Source organism: Rhinoraja longicauda, chromosome 2 (genome assembly GCF_053455715.1).
Source record: "Rhinoraja longicauda isolate Sanriku21f chromosome 2, sRhiLon1.1, whole genome shotgun sequence".
Taxonomy (NCBI): domain Eukaryota; kingdom Metazoa; phylum Chordata; class Chondrichthyes; order Rajiformes; family Arhynchobatidae; genus Rhinoraja; species Rhinoraja longicauda.
Genome location: NC_135954.1, coordinates 19,865,131 through 19,878,791, shown reverse-complemented (window position 1 = coordinate 19,878,791; position 13,661 = coordinate 19,865,131). Strand labels below are relative to the sequence as shown.

The 13,661-nt window shown below is 44.8% G+C and overlaps 1 protein-coding gene across 2 annotated transcripts in view; it reads right to left on the bottom strand.

Annotated features, from left to right (window-relative positions):
- Positions 1–13,661, bottom strand: part of plekhg4b (pleckstrin homology domain containing, family G (with RhoGef domain) member 4B) — a 212,263-nt gene that overhangs the window by 22,634 nt on the left and 175,968 nt on the right. For both annotated transcript variants that reach the window (XM_078415786.1, XM_078415793.1), the window contains exons 16-17: positions 8,431–8,520; positions 514–738 (exon numbers count right to left, since the gene is read on the bottom strand). In XM_078415786.1, coding sequence (XP_078271912.1) covers positions 514–738; positions 8,431–8,520 — 315 coding nt within the window. The remainder of the gene's footprint in view (positions 1–513; positions 739–8,430; positions 8,521–13,661) is intronic.

The window sequence follows — 13,661 nt, the reverse complement described above, 5'->3', positions numbered from 1 at the left end:
ACCCAGAGTAAATCAAAGGACCCTGCACTTAGTATCTTTCTAGGATTCGGACCCCACGTTCAGGTAGCTTTGATCATAGTAGCAATCATTAAAAGTGGAGGGGATGAGCCTGCAATTTCCGTGCACCGGTCACAGCCTTGTGCTCCATGGCGCTGTTTGAAGTCCACTCTGTGACCAGTCAGCCTGTGCGCAGCTAAATCGCACGGACTCAGCGGCGAGACGTGCGAGCTTGTAATCGTTCCTCGTGAGGATGGCTGAGGGATAAATGTGGCCGTGCGGAAGCAGGGAAATATGTTTACGGAGGAAAACAGCTGCCTTCACCCACCTGACGACCACTCAAAGAACAGCAAAGGCAGAGGTTCCCACCACCGACTACACTCCCCACTGCCCCTAGAGCCAAATACAGAGAGAGGGAAAAAAACAAGGGGGTGCACTGAGGAAGATTTATCATCAGGGCGGCTCTGAAAGGCCGACGGTATTATTTCCGCATGTTTAGCTGGTGTTTTCCCTTACATCACATCCACGAATGGCATCCATCGCTAGCAGGTCGTTCCCATGACGGAGCTGAAACTTCACCATCTCCTCAGCTGCCTGGAGATCGTTGAACTCCTGCTCCTGTGCTTTGCTGCAGTGTTTGATCATGTCTTTCAGCAGCAGTGCGTACTTGCTCATCCGCTGGATGGGCTTCAGAAGGTAGGAGGCCAAGTCCATCTTGTCGCCAAGTGCCAGCTGTTTATTCTGCAAAGATATATCGCACAGAATAGCTTAGCAAACATGAGGACAGTCAACAAAAACAAGGTGTTATAAACAAGTCAACACACTGTTAACATACTGTTAAAAGCGAACAATACACATTAGACAATAGGTGCAGGAGTAGGTTATTCAGCCCTTCGAGCCAGCACCACCATTCAATGTGATCATGGCTGATCATTCACAATCAGTACCCCGTTCCTGCCTTCTCCCCATACCTCCTGACTCCGCTATCATTAAGAGCTCTATCTAGTTCACTCTTGAAAGCATCCAGAAAATTTGCCTCCACTGCCTTCTGCGGCAGAGAATTCCACAGATTTACAACTCTCTGTCTGAAAATGTTTTTCCTCAGGAGTTAAGGGGAGAAGGCAGGAGAATGGGGTTAGGAGGGATAGATCAAACATGGTTGAATGGTGGAGTAGACTTGATGGGCCGAATGGCCTAATTCTGCTCCTATCAATTATGACCTTATCACCTTAAGAAAGGCTGCAGGTTTTTCAGCCGACTGCCGTCTCCACCATTGTCATGATGCAACTTTATAGGACTTTAGTTATGTCGCATTGGGAGTATTGTGTGCAGGTCTAGTCACCCTATTAGAGGAAGGATGTAATAAGAATGAATTGAAGATGCTGATTAGTACCAAATAAAGACACAAAATGCTGGAGTAACTCATCGGGTCAGGCAGCATCCCTGGAGAACATGGATAGACAATAGACAATAGGTGCAGGAGGAGGCCATTCGGCCCTTCGAGCCAGCACCGCCAATCAATGTGATCATGGCTGATCATTCTCAATCAGTACCCCGTTCCTGCCTTCTCCCCATACCCCCTGACTCCGCTATCCTTAAGAGCTCTATCTAGCTCTCTCTTGAATGCATTCAGAGAATTGGCCTCCACTGCCTTCTGAGGCAGAGAATTCCACAGATTCACAACTCTCTGACTGAAAGAGCTTTTCCTCATCTCCGTTCTAAATGGCCTACCCCTTATTCTTAAACTGTGGCCCCTTGTTCTGGGGTAGTGTGAATTGTGAGGAAGATGCAATAAGGCTGCAGGGTGACTTGGACAGGTTGTGTGAGTGGGCGGATACATGGCAGATGCAGTTTAATGTAGATAAGTGTGAGGTTATTCACTTTGGAAGTAAGAATAGAAAGGCAGATTATTATCTGAATGGTGTCAAGTTAGGAGGAGGGGGAGTTCAACGAGATCTGGGTGTCCTAGTGCATCAGTCAATGAAAGGAAGCATGCAGGTACAGCAGGCAGTGAAGAAAGCCAATGGAATGTTGGCCTTCGTAACAAGAGGAGTTGAGTATAGGAGCAAAGATGTCCTTCTACAGTTGTACCGGGCCCTGGTGAGACCGCACCTGGAGTACTGTGTGCAGTTATGGTCTCCAAATTTGAGGAAGGATATTCTTGCTATGGAGGGCGTGCAGCGTAGGTTCACTAGGTTAATTCCCGGAATGGCGGGACTGTCGTATGTTGAAAGGCTGGAGCGATTGGGCTTGTATACACTGGAATTTAGAAGGATGAGGGGAGATCTTATTGAAACATATAAGATAATTAGGGGATTGGACACATTAGAGGCAGGAAACATGTTCCCAATGTTGGGGGAGTCCAGAACAAGGGGCCACAGTTTAAGAATAAGGGGTAGGCCATTTAGAACGGAGATGAGGAAGAACTTTTTCAGTCAGAGAGTGGTGAAGGTGTGGAATTCTCTGCCTCAGAAGGCAGTGGAGGCCAGTTCGTTGGATGCTTTCAAGAGAGAGCTGGATAGAGCTCTTAAGGATAGCGGAGTGAGGGGGTATGGGGAGAAGGCAGGAACGGGGTACTGATTGAGAGTGATCAGCCATGATCGCATTGAATGGCGGTGCTGGCTCGAAGGGCTGAATGGACTACTCCTGCACCTATTGTCTATTGTCTATCCATGTTCTCCAGGGATGCTGCCTGACCCGATGAGTTACTCCAGCATTTTGTGTCTATTGTCTATTGACTCCCCCAACATTGGGAACATGTTTCCTGCCTCTAACGTGTCCAACCCCTTAATAATCTTATACGTTTTGATAAGATCCCCTCTCATCCTTCTAAATTCCAGTGTATACAAACCTAGTCGCTCCAGTCTTTAATAGCGATATTTCAGTGCAGAATCCTTTGATCAGTGAAAAAGTCTGAAGAAGGATTCCGACCTGAAACGGTGCCTATCCATGTTCTCCAGGGATGCCAGCACGTCCCATCGAGTCACTCCAGCATTTGTGTGTCTTCCCTTAGAGAAAGGATGTGGAGGCTTTGGAAAGGATGCAGAGCAGTTTACCAGAGTGATGCCCAAATTAGGGGGCATGAGCTACAGGAGGAGGTTGTGCAGCCTTGGATCGATTTCTCTGGAATGCCAGAGGTTGCGGAGAGACCTCATAGAAGTATATACAATCATGAGAGGAGTGGACAGGGTAGAAAGTCAGAATCTTTATCCCAGGATGGGAAATTCAAATATTAGAAGGCAGAGCTTTACGGTGAGAGGGGCAAAACTTAAAGGAGAGGTATGGGGCGAGTTATTTTTTACACAGAGGGTGGTGAATGCCTGGAATGTGTTGCCAGGGATGGTGATTGAAGCAGACACGTTAGTGGCATTTAAAAGACTTTTGGATGGCCACATGGACATGCAGAGAACAGTCTTTCCAGGTGAGGCAGAGGTTCATCTGCACCTCCTCCAACCTCATCCACTGTATCCGCTGTTCCAGGTGTCAACTTCTCCACATCGGCGAGACCAAGCGCATGCTCGCCGATCGTTTCGCTGAACACCTCCGCTCAGTCCGTCTTAACCAACCTGATCTCCCGGTGGCTCAGCACTTCAACTCCCCCTCCCATTCCCAATCTGACCTTTCTGTCCTGGGCCTCCTCCATTGTCAGAGTGAGGCCCAGCGCAAATTGGAGGAACAGCACCTCATATTTTGCTTGGGTAGTTTACACCCTAGCGGTATGAACATTTGACTTCTCTAACTTCAGGTAGTCCCTGCTTCCCCTCTCTATCCCCTCCCCCTCTCTATCCCCTCCCCCTTCCCAGTTCTCCCACCAGTCTTCCTGTCTCCAACTACATTCTATCTTTGCCCCGCCCCCTCCCCTGACAATCAATCTGAAGAAGGGTCTCGACCCGAAATGTCACCCATTCCTTCTCGCCAGAGATGCTGCCTGACCCGCTGAGTTCCTCCAGCATTTTGTGTCTATTGTCTATTGACTCCCCCAACATTGGGAACATGTTTCCTGCCTCTAACGTGTCCAACCCCTTAATAATCTTATACGTTTTGATAAGATCCCCTCTCATCCTTAGGACATATGCCATACTCATGTATGGAAAGGCCAAGGTTTGGTCAAAAAGGACTTTTGCACAGTGGCCTTCATCAGTCTGAGTATTGAGTATAGAAGTTGGGAGGTCATGTTGCAGTTGTATAAGACATTGGTGAGACCACATTTACAGTATTGTGTTCAGTTCTGGACACCATGTTATAGGAAAGATATTGTCAAGCTTGAAAGGGTTCAGAGAAGATTTACGAGGATGATGCCTGGACTAGAGGTTGTGAGCTATAGGGAGAGGTTGAGCAGGCTGGGTCTCTAATCATTGGAGCGCAGGAGGATGAGGAGTGATCTTATAGAGGTGTATAAAATCATGAGAGGAATAAATTGGGTAGATGCACAGAATCTCTTGCCCAGAGTAGGGGAATCGAGGACCAGAGGACATAGGTTCAAGGTGAAGGGAAAAAGATTTGACAGGAATCTGAGGGGTAACTTTTTCACACAAAGGTTGGTGGGTGTATGGAACAAGCTGCCAGAGGAGGTTGTTGAGGCTGGGACTATCCCAACGTTTAAGAAACAGTTAGACAGGTATATGGATAGGACAGGTTTGGAGGGATATGGACCAAACATTGGGACTAATGTAGTAGGGCATGTGTGGGCAATTTGGGCCGAAGAGCCTGTATCCACACTGTATTTATGACTCTATAACAGTTGACTATATGTGCTTGGACACCACATCCAGGACGTTGCAGTGCATTGACATTGGTTATTGGGCAATAGACAATAGACGATAGACAATAGGTGCAGGAGGAGGCCATTCAGCCCTTCGAGCCAGCACCGCCATTCAATGCGATCATGGCTGATCACTCTCAATCAGTACCCCGTTCCTGCCTTCTCCCCATACCCCCTCACTCCGCAATCCTTAAGAGCTCTATCCAGCTCTCTCTTGAAAGCATCCAACGAACTGGCCTCCACTGCCTTCTGAGGCAGAGAATTCCACACCTTCACCACTCTCTGACTGAAAAAGGTCTTCCTCATCTCCGTTCTAAATGGCCTACCCCTTATTCTTAAATTGTGGCCCCTTGTTCTGGACTCCCCCAACATTGGGAACATGTTTCCTGCCTCTAATGTGTCCAATCCCCTAATTATCTTATATGTTTCAATAAGATCCCCCCTCATCCTTCTAAATTTCAGTGTATACAAGGCACTGCGGGCCAATCCAGGTCCAAGCACATTAAAGCTACATCCAAGAAAGCACACCAACACCTCTATCTCCTCAGAAGACTAAGGAAGTTCAGCATGTCACCAACGGTTCTAACCAACTTCCACAGAAGCATTGTAGAAACCATCCTTTGGTGACGTATCGCGGCTTGGTTTGACAGCATCTCTGTCCAAGATGGAAAGAAATTGCAGATAGTTGTGGATTTAGCCCAGTCAATCTTTACAGAACAGACTCCCCACCATCAACTTCATCTACATTTCACGCTGCTTTGCGAAAACAGTCAGCATATTCAAGGACCATTTAGACCCCAGTTGCTCCTTTCCTTATTGGGCAGAAGATACAAAAGCTCAAAGGCATGTACCATCAGACTCAGGAACAGCATACTCCCCACTGCAATTAGACTCCTGAACAGGCCTCTCATAAACTACAGGTGTAGTGCTAACTTCCAAACTTATCTCATTGTGGCCGATGCACTTTTAAAAATCTGCACTTTCTCTGTAAATGTAACCGTAACTGTAACTCTAACAGTATATTCTGCTCTCTGGTATTTTTCTCTTTCCACCAAAGGTTGTACATGTGTATGGCTTGGTTGTACTCATGTAAAGTATGATTTGCATGGATAACCCACATCTTATGGAACCGACAAACGTTTCCAAATTGTGAGAATGTTTCTCTGGGAAGAAAGCCACGGGGAAGGATTTCTTCTTTCATAAAGGTTATGGATCTTTGAAATGATCTCTTCAGAGGGCCGGAGTAATTAAGTGTATTTGAGACTGAAACTGATGGGTTTTAGGACATATCAATCACTGCAGTAGTGGATGGTGCAGCAGGCTCATGGATAGACTATGCCTGTTCTTATTTCTTGTGTTCATCCAACTTCCCTCACCACTTCAAAAATAATTAGATTTTCTGCAGAGACTGGGATCTCACTTCGGAAACTGATGCTCGACCAATTACTAATTTGAAAATTGTAGGGTTTTTACTGTACAAACGGAAATAAGAAGGGAAGGTAGGCAAGTGGAGTTAGGACTCCGAGCCCCTTGATCTTAATGCATTGTATAACAGGCTCCAGGGAGCAAATAACCCCTCCTACCCTCTGGTCCTACTATTTGTTTCTGTAAACCTCTTAGTGTTTTTCATATAAAAAGTTTATTTGAAAGCTTTAAAACTTTCACAACCCCAGAACATCCCCATGGAAACTTGTACATGATTACTCTGCCTGAGAAAGCAGAGACAACTTAAAGCACATAGTACATAGAACAGTACAGCACAGAAACAGACCCTTCAGCCCACAATGTTCATGCTGAACACGATACCCTAGTTTCCAAAGACGTACAGGTATGTAGGTTAATTGGCTGGGTAAATGTAAAATTGTCCCTAGTGGGTGTAGGATAGTGTTAATGTACGGGGATCGCTGGGCGGCACGGACTTGGAGGGCCGAAAAGGCCTGTTTCCGGCTGTATATATATGATATGATGATATGATATGATACCAAGCTAAACTCATGGTCCCACAGCATCCATGCCTAACATACCAAGGTAAACTCATAGAGTCCTAGAATCAGTGTATGGAAACAGGCCCTTCAGTCCAACTTGTCCATGCCAAACAAGATGCCCCATCTAAGCTAATCCCATCTAAGTTAGCCCCATTTGCCTGCGTTTGCCCCATACCCCACGTATCCTTTCCTCTCCATATATTTGTCCAAATATATTTCAAATATTGTTATAGTACCAAACTAATCTCCTCCACCTGCACCTGATTTATAACCCTCCATTCCCTGCATATCTATGTGCCTATCCATAAGACTCTTCAACGTAACTGTTATATCTGCCTCCACTACTACCCCTCGCTGATAGTGTATCCCAGGTACACACCATTCTCCGTATAAAAATCTTGCTCCACACATCTCCTTTAAACTCACTCACCTATGCCATCTAGTCTTCAACAATTCCACCCTGGGAAATGGTTCTGAATGTTTACCTATCTATGCCTCACATCATTTATTTATTGTGCCCAGCAATACTCAAGCAAGCAGCCAATGTGCTGGGAAGTCTACTTCGCATGGCCTCAAAATACAGTCATGGCTTCATTTGCTAACCATCGGCGAGGGCAGTTGGGATTTGCATTGGATCTACATCACAGCCGCTCCAATGATTCACTGTATTCACTTGGTAATGGACTGGAATATCACTCTGGAATATGTGTCCAACTCCTTGAAGTACATCGCCGAGAACAAAGAGGGTCTTGGCGTTGGGGGGGGGAAGGAAGAGGGGCCATCAGGATTATATTGAGTACTTTTGTAACTTGGTCGGCACCCAATACACACAGATTCTATGCATTCTTGTCTATTGTATGCAAAACAATGAATTTCACTGTACCAAGTACAAAAGGTCATTTGGGTCATAAGTGATAGGAGTAGAATTAGGCCATTCTGCCTGTCAAGTCTACTCCGCCATTCAATCATGGCTGATCTATCTCTCCCTCCTAACCCCATTCCCCTGCCTTCTCCCCATAACCTCTGACACCCGTACAAATCAAGAGTCTATCGCTCTCTGCCTTAAAAATATCCATTGACTTGGCCTCCACAGCCTTCAGTGGCAAAAAATTCCACAGATTCCATACCTTCTGACTAAACATGTGACAATAAAGTATCAATCGACCAATAAAGTATTGATTAATCCTGCATCTACAAGCTTTTACCTCAGAGGCACGAGTGTTAGAAAAGCTGACATGTTTCATACAGCATCTGACGCCAATCCCACATTTTATTCCAAAGCGACCATACTTAAGGACATGCAAAAACACTTTTGTCGATTTTTTTTTTTTAACTTTTTTTTTTTTTTTCGGTCAATACAATACAACAGATTGACCATACAGTTTTGAAAGTTAAATAGTGCCAAAAAACATGGTATAAAAAAAATAAAACAATATAATCACACATATTTTCTGACCGAAAAAAAAATAAAGGTGTAGGCAGAAGCCAAAGCTTATTGTGCCAACCCATAATACTTAACAAAATATAATTTTTAAAAAACACATCATAAGTCAGAAGCAGATAAACAAAACATAGAAAGAAACACACATATAGTCAAGAACCATCATTTCTATCATATCAGTCATTATTTCTCCACAGATTAAAACAAAACTAATTTGTTCATTTCAAAATATGCGAACTACCTACTTTAAAGAAAGTGTTTCCGTGACTCGCGAGCAGACCATCAGACCGTGGTTTGTTCATGCTGTATAGTGCATACATCCTAAATTGCTCTTCCTAGAGGAGTAAACAAGTAATATGTTGTTAATGTTAATGTTAGTTAACATAAACAGTTACTGCTACATGGCTCCAAGCATATTGAACAAACCCATGGTTAAAGCACATGCACAGACATGCTACCTAATTAGGAATCGAACCAAATCTTCTAAATAAAGATTCCAAAACTATTATCTGTTGTTATATGATGGAGGAACCCGACCTGAAATGGCACCTATCTACTTTCTCCACAGTTGCTGCCTGACCTGCTGAGTTACTCCGGCATAGACACAAAAAGCTGGAGTAACACAGCGGGACAGGCAGCGTCTCTGGAGAGATGGAATGGGTGACGTTTCGGGTAGAGAGCCTTCTTGACCTGTCTCAACCCGAAACATCACCCATTCCTTCTCTCCAGAGATGCTGCCTGTCCCGCTGAGTTACTCCAGTTTTTTGTGTCTGTCTTCAATTTAAACCAGAATCTGCTGTTCCTGCCTACACGTGCTAGTCCAGCATTGTGTGTTCATCTTTATTATATGTTGCGTTTCAATGACCGACAATTCACAAAATTTATTGTGTTAAATAAAGAAGAGAGTGCTTTGATTTCTGCTCTTCAATCTTCCCAATTTTAATTAGAGACAGTTAATGATCATGCAGACATTTCTTTTACACCTACAAGATTATGGCTATTGATTCTGCTGGTGGTGCTAAAGTCAGTGGGCTGAATTCATATATACAAGGACCATTATTGTGATTTTAGCAATCCATAAAGCATAGAGAATCATACAGTCATATGGCATGGAAATAGGGCCTTCAGCCCAACTTGCCCATGCTGACCAAGATACCCCGTCTACAGTAGTCTCACCTGCCTGCGTTTGGACTACATCCGTCCAAACCTTTCCTATCCATGTATCCAGTGAAATGAATTTTAGATGTTGTTATAGTATCTGCCTCAGCTACCTCCTTTGACAGCTTGTTCCATATACCCATCACCCTCTGTGTGTAAACGTCACCCATCAAGTTCCCATTAAATCTTTCCCCTCTCATCTTAAATCCATGTCCTCTGGTTCTTGATTCCCCAACTCTGGGTAAAAAGGACTCCATTTACCCGATCTATTCCCCTCATGATCTTACACACCTCTGTAGGATCACCCCTCATCCTCCAACACTCCAAGGAGTAAAGTCCTAGCCTGCCCAACTGCTCCCTATATCTCAGGCCCTCGAGTCATGGTAACATCTTCATAAATCCTTTTTACACTCTTTCCAGTTTAACAACTTCCTTCCTCTAGCAGGGTGACCCAAACTGAACACAATACTCCAGAATGGCCTAATTCTACTCATGTTGCCACACCAACATCTTGCACAACGGTAAAATAACATACCAACTTCTATGTGTGGAAAGAACTGCAGATACTGGTTTAAAACAAAGATAGACACAAAATGCTGGAGTAACTCAGCGGGACAGGCAGCATCTCTGGAGAGAAGAAATGGGTGACGTTTCGGGTCGACACGCCTCTTCAGACTGTCAGGGGAGTGGGTGGTACAGAGATAAAATGTAGGCGGAGACAGTAAGTCTGGTCGGAGAACTGGGAAGGAGGAGAGGATGGAGAGAGAGAGGGAAAGCAAGGGCTACTTGAAGTTCCTCTTCTTCTTAAGCCCTTTGCTCCTCTAGGGAGCATAGGCCATTGACAAATGTCCTCCACCTCACTCGGTTGTTGGCGGTTCTTTCGAGATCTCCCCAGTTGAGCCCACTCCCAGACATTTCTGCCTGGACACCTCTTCTCCATCAGTTCCTGGGGCAACCTCTTTTCCTTTTTCCTTGGGGGTTCCATTTCAGGGCTTGCCGGGTGATGTTTGTGGCAGGTTTTCCGAGGGTGTGTCCAATCCAACTCCATATTCTCTTTCGAATTTGTAAGTCAATGGGATCCTAGCTTGTTCTTTTCCACAGGTCCACATTGCTTACTTTGTCACCAGATGTTTAGTATTCTCCTGAGGCAGGTGTTAATGAATGTTTGCAGCCTGTTTGTTGTGTGTTTCGTTGTTTTCCATGTCTCTGATCCATACAGCATTACCTGCTTCACATTTGGGTTAAATATGCGTATTTTGGTGTTGATTGAGATGTATTTTGAGCTCCAGATCTTCCTGAGCTACTTGAGGTTAGCGAAGTCAATGTTCATACCGCTGGGGTGTAAGCTGCCCAAGTGAAATATGAGGTGCTGTTCCTCCAGTTTCTCTCCAGAGATGCTGCCTGCCCCGCTGAGTTATTCCAGCATTTAGTGTCTATCTTCCGTACCAACTATATTCACCTTTTGTCTTTAATCTCCGACAAAGTGATGTAGGAGACGACTAGAATCTTGCTGGAAACATGAGAACTGCAAAGGCGGAAAATTAAAACTAAGCTGAAAGTCTTCATCTAAACTGTCAGACGGAGCAAGCTAAATATTTCAGCTGCAGCATCAGCAAGAAAAGGCAGAGTAAAGTTCATAAGTTTTCCCTCCTTCTCACCCTTGGGGATGGAGGTGGACGTGTACTAGGATAAGCAGAAAAAGCAGGCAGGTTAGGCTTGACCTGTCTCACTCCTGACCCAGCAGGATTGGAATCAGACTACATAATATGCTCAGCTCGCTGGATGCACAGTTTGGACACAATGCGAGCCCACAGGGAGCGCTGAGAGCTTGATCAAACCAAGCAGCGGGTGTGACAGGACTGTAAACTCACAGACGACACTGCAGTTCTGGCAAGCTTGAGGAGGTACGTGCCATGTTTACGTCCTGCTGCCCTTCCGCAACGGTTCTGCTGGCTGCAGGCCGATGCGAGCAACCTCCCAAAGGACCTGCCCTGTGTCTGCTGGTCACTCTGCCGTTGGGAAGCCGGGAGGCAGAACGCAGGCAAGTAGCATTGTAGAGATTGCTGATGAGTGGAACCATCTGCTTGTACTCACAGGATTTAAGTGAGATATGGGGTTTGTGCAATTCCCTAACTCCTGGTTTCCAGGTATAAAACAGGAATTAATTCGACAAAAGCCACAGAATACATGGGTAATTATATATCACCTGGAGCACAGGAGGAGGAGGGGCGATGTTATAGAGGTGTGTAAAATCATGAGAGGAATAGTTCGGGTAGATGCACCGAATCTCTTGCCAAGAGTAGGTGAATTGAGGACCAGAGGACACAGGTTTAAGGTGAAGGGGAATAGATTTATATACATATAAATCTATTTAATAGGAATCTGAGGTGTAACTTTTTCACACAAAGGGTGGTGGGTGTATGGAACAGGCTGCCAGAGGAGGTAGTTGAGGCTGGGACTATCCCTATGTTTAAGAAACGGTTATACTGGTACATGGACAGAACAGGTTTGGAGGGATATGTTCCAAACGCAGGCAGGTGGGACTACTGTATCTGGGACATGTTGGCTGGTGTGGGCAAGTTGGGCCGAAAGGCCTGTTTCCACACTGTATCACTCGATGACTCTAAGACTCTACATAATGAACAGCAATCGCTGGGACGAGCTTCAGACTTCCACAGGTACGGCCTTAGATAAATGTTTGGACTATTATATTTTAAAATGGTAGTTATAGCCATGGAATCATTCAGCATGGAAATAGGCCCTTTGGCCCAACTCACCAATACCAACCAAAATGCCCTATCCAAACTAGCATTTAGCTGTGTCTGACCCATCTCCCTCTAAACCTTTCCTATCCATGTCCAAATGTCTTTATATATTGTAATTCTACCTGCTTCAACTATTTCCTCTGGCTGCTCTTTTCACATACCCAGCACCCTCTGCATGAAAAGATCACCCCTCGAGTTCCTATTAAATCCATTCCCACTTTCATGAAACCTATGCCCTCTGGGTTTAGGTTTATTGTTGTCACATGTACAGAGGTACAGCGAAAAGCTAAATTTTGAATGCAACCTATTCAGATCTGATAATTCTACACATAAATACAATCGTCAAACTCAAGAACAATAGATAGACTTAACGGGGAAGATACAATGAGCAGAATATGGGTCTCAGCATTGTAGCGCATCATTTTCATAGACAAAGTCCATTGTCCTTGATGGGGTAGTGATGAATCGGACATTATCCATATGGAAGGACTGCTCAGAAGCCTGATAACAGAGGGGGAGAAGCTGTTCCAGAGCTAACAGAAGGGGAAAAAGCTGTTCTAGTTCCAGATTCTCCTACCCTAGGAAAATGACTGCATTCACCCTATCTATTCCCCTCATGATAATATACATCTCTATAAGATCATCCCTTAGCCTCCCTTATCCCTTAGTCTCCTGCATTCCAAGCAATAGCATCATACCCTGCCCAATCTCTCCCTATATCTCAGACCCTCAGGTACTGGTAAAATCATCATAAATCTTCTCTGCACCCCTTCTAGCTTAATGGCATCTTTCCAGCAGCAGGGTGACTAAAAGCCTCCAAGGGTAATACTCAATTCATTGACCGATGAAGGCTAATGTGCCAAAAGTCTTCTTCACCTCTCTATCTACCTGTGACGCCATTTTCAAAGAACTATAAAGTTGTAAGCCTAGATCCCTCTGCTCCATAACTCTCTGCAGGGACTGACTGGTTTGACTTCCAAAAATCCAATATCTCGCTTTTATCTGAATTAAACTCTGTTATTCATTCCTCAACCCACTTGTCCAGCTGATCAAAATCCTGCTGTAATTCTTGATTGTTATCTTCACTATATACGATTCCACCAATTTTGGTTTCAAACTTACAGAAAATGCATTGTACTTTATCATCCAAATCTTTGAGTTAATTGATAAGAAGCAGTGGGCCCAGCACCAATCTCCGAGGAACACTGGTTACACACCTTCAGTCTAACAAACAAACTTCCTTCACCAACCTCTGCTTTCTGCCATGAAGCCAATTCTGTATCCAGTTAGCTAGCTCTATCTGGATCCCATGCTATTTTAACCATCCAGAGCAGCGAATCAGGCAGAACCTTAAAGACCTTCCTGAAGTCCACATGCACTACTTCTATGGTCCATATGGTCTACTTCCACTGTCTTTGTCAACCTTCTTGATTATTTCTTCAAAAAATTCATTCAAATCTCCCTCGTCCAAAACCTTGCTGACTATGAAGGCAGTGGAGGCCAGTTCGTTGGATGCTTTCAAGAGAGAGCTGGATAGAGCTCTTAAGGATAGC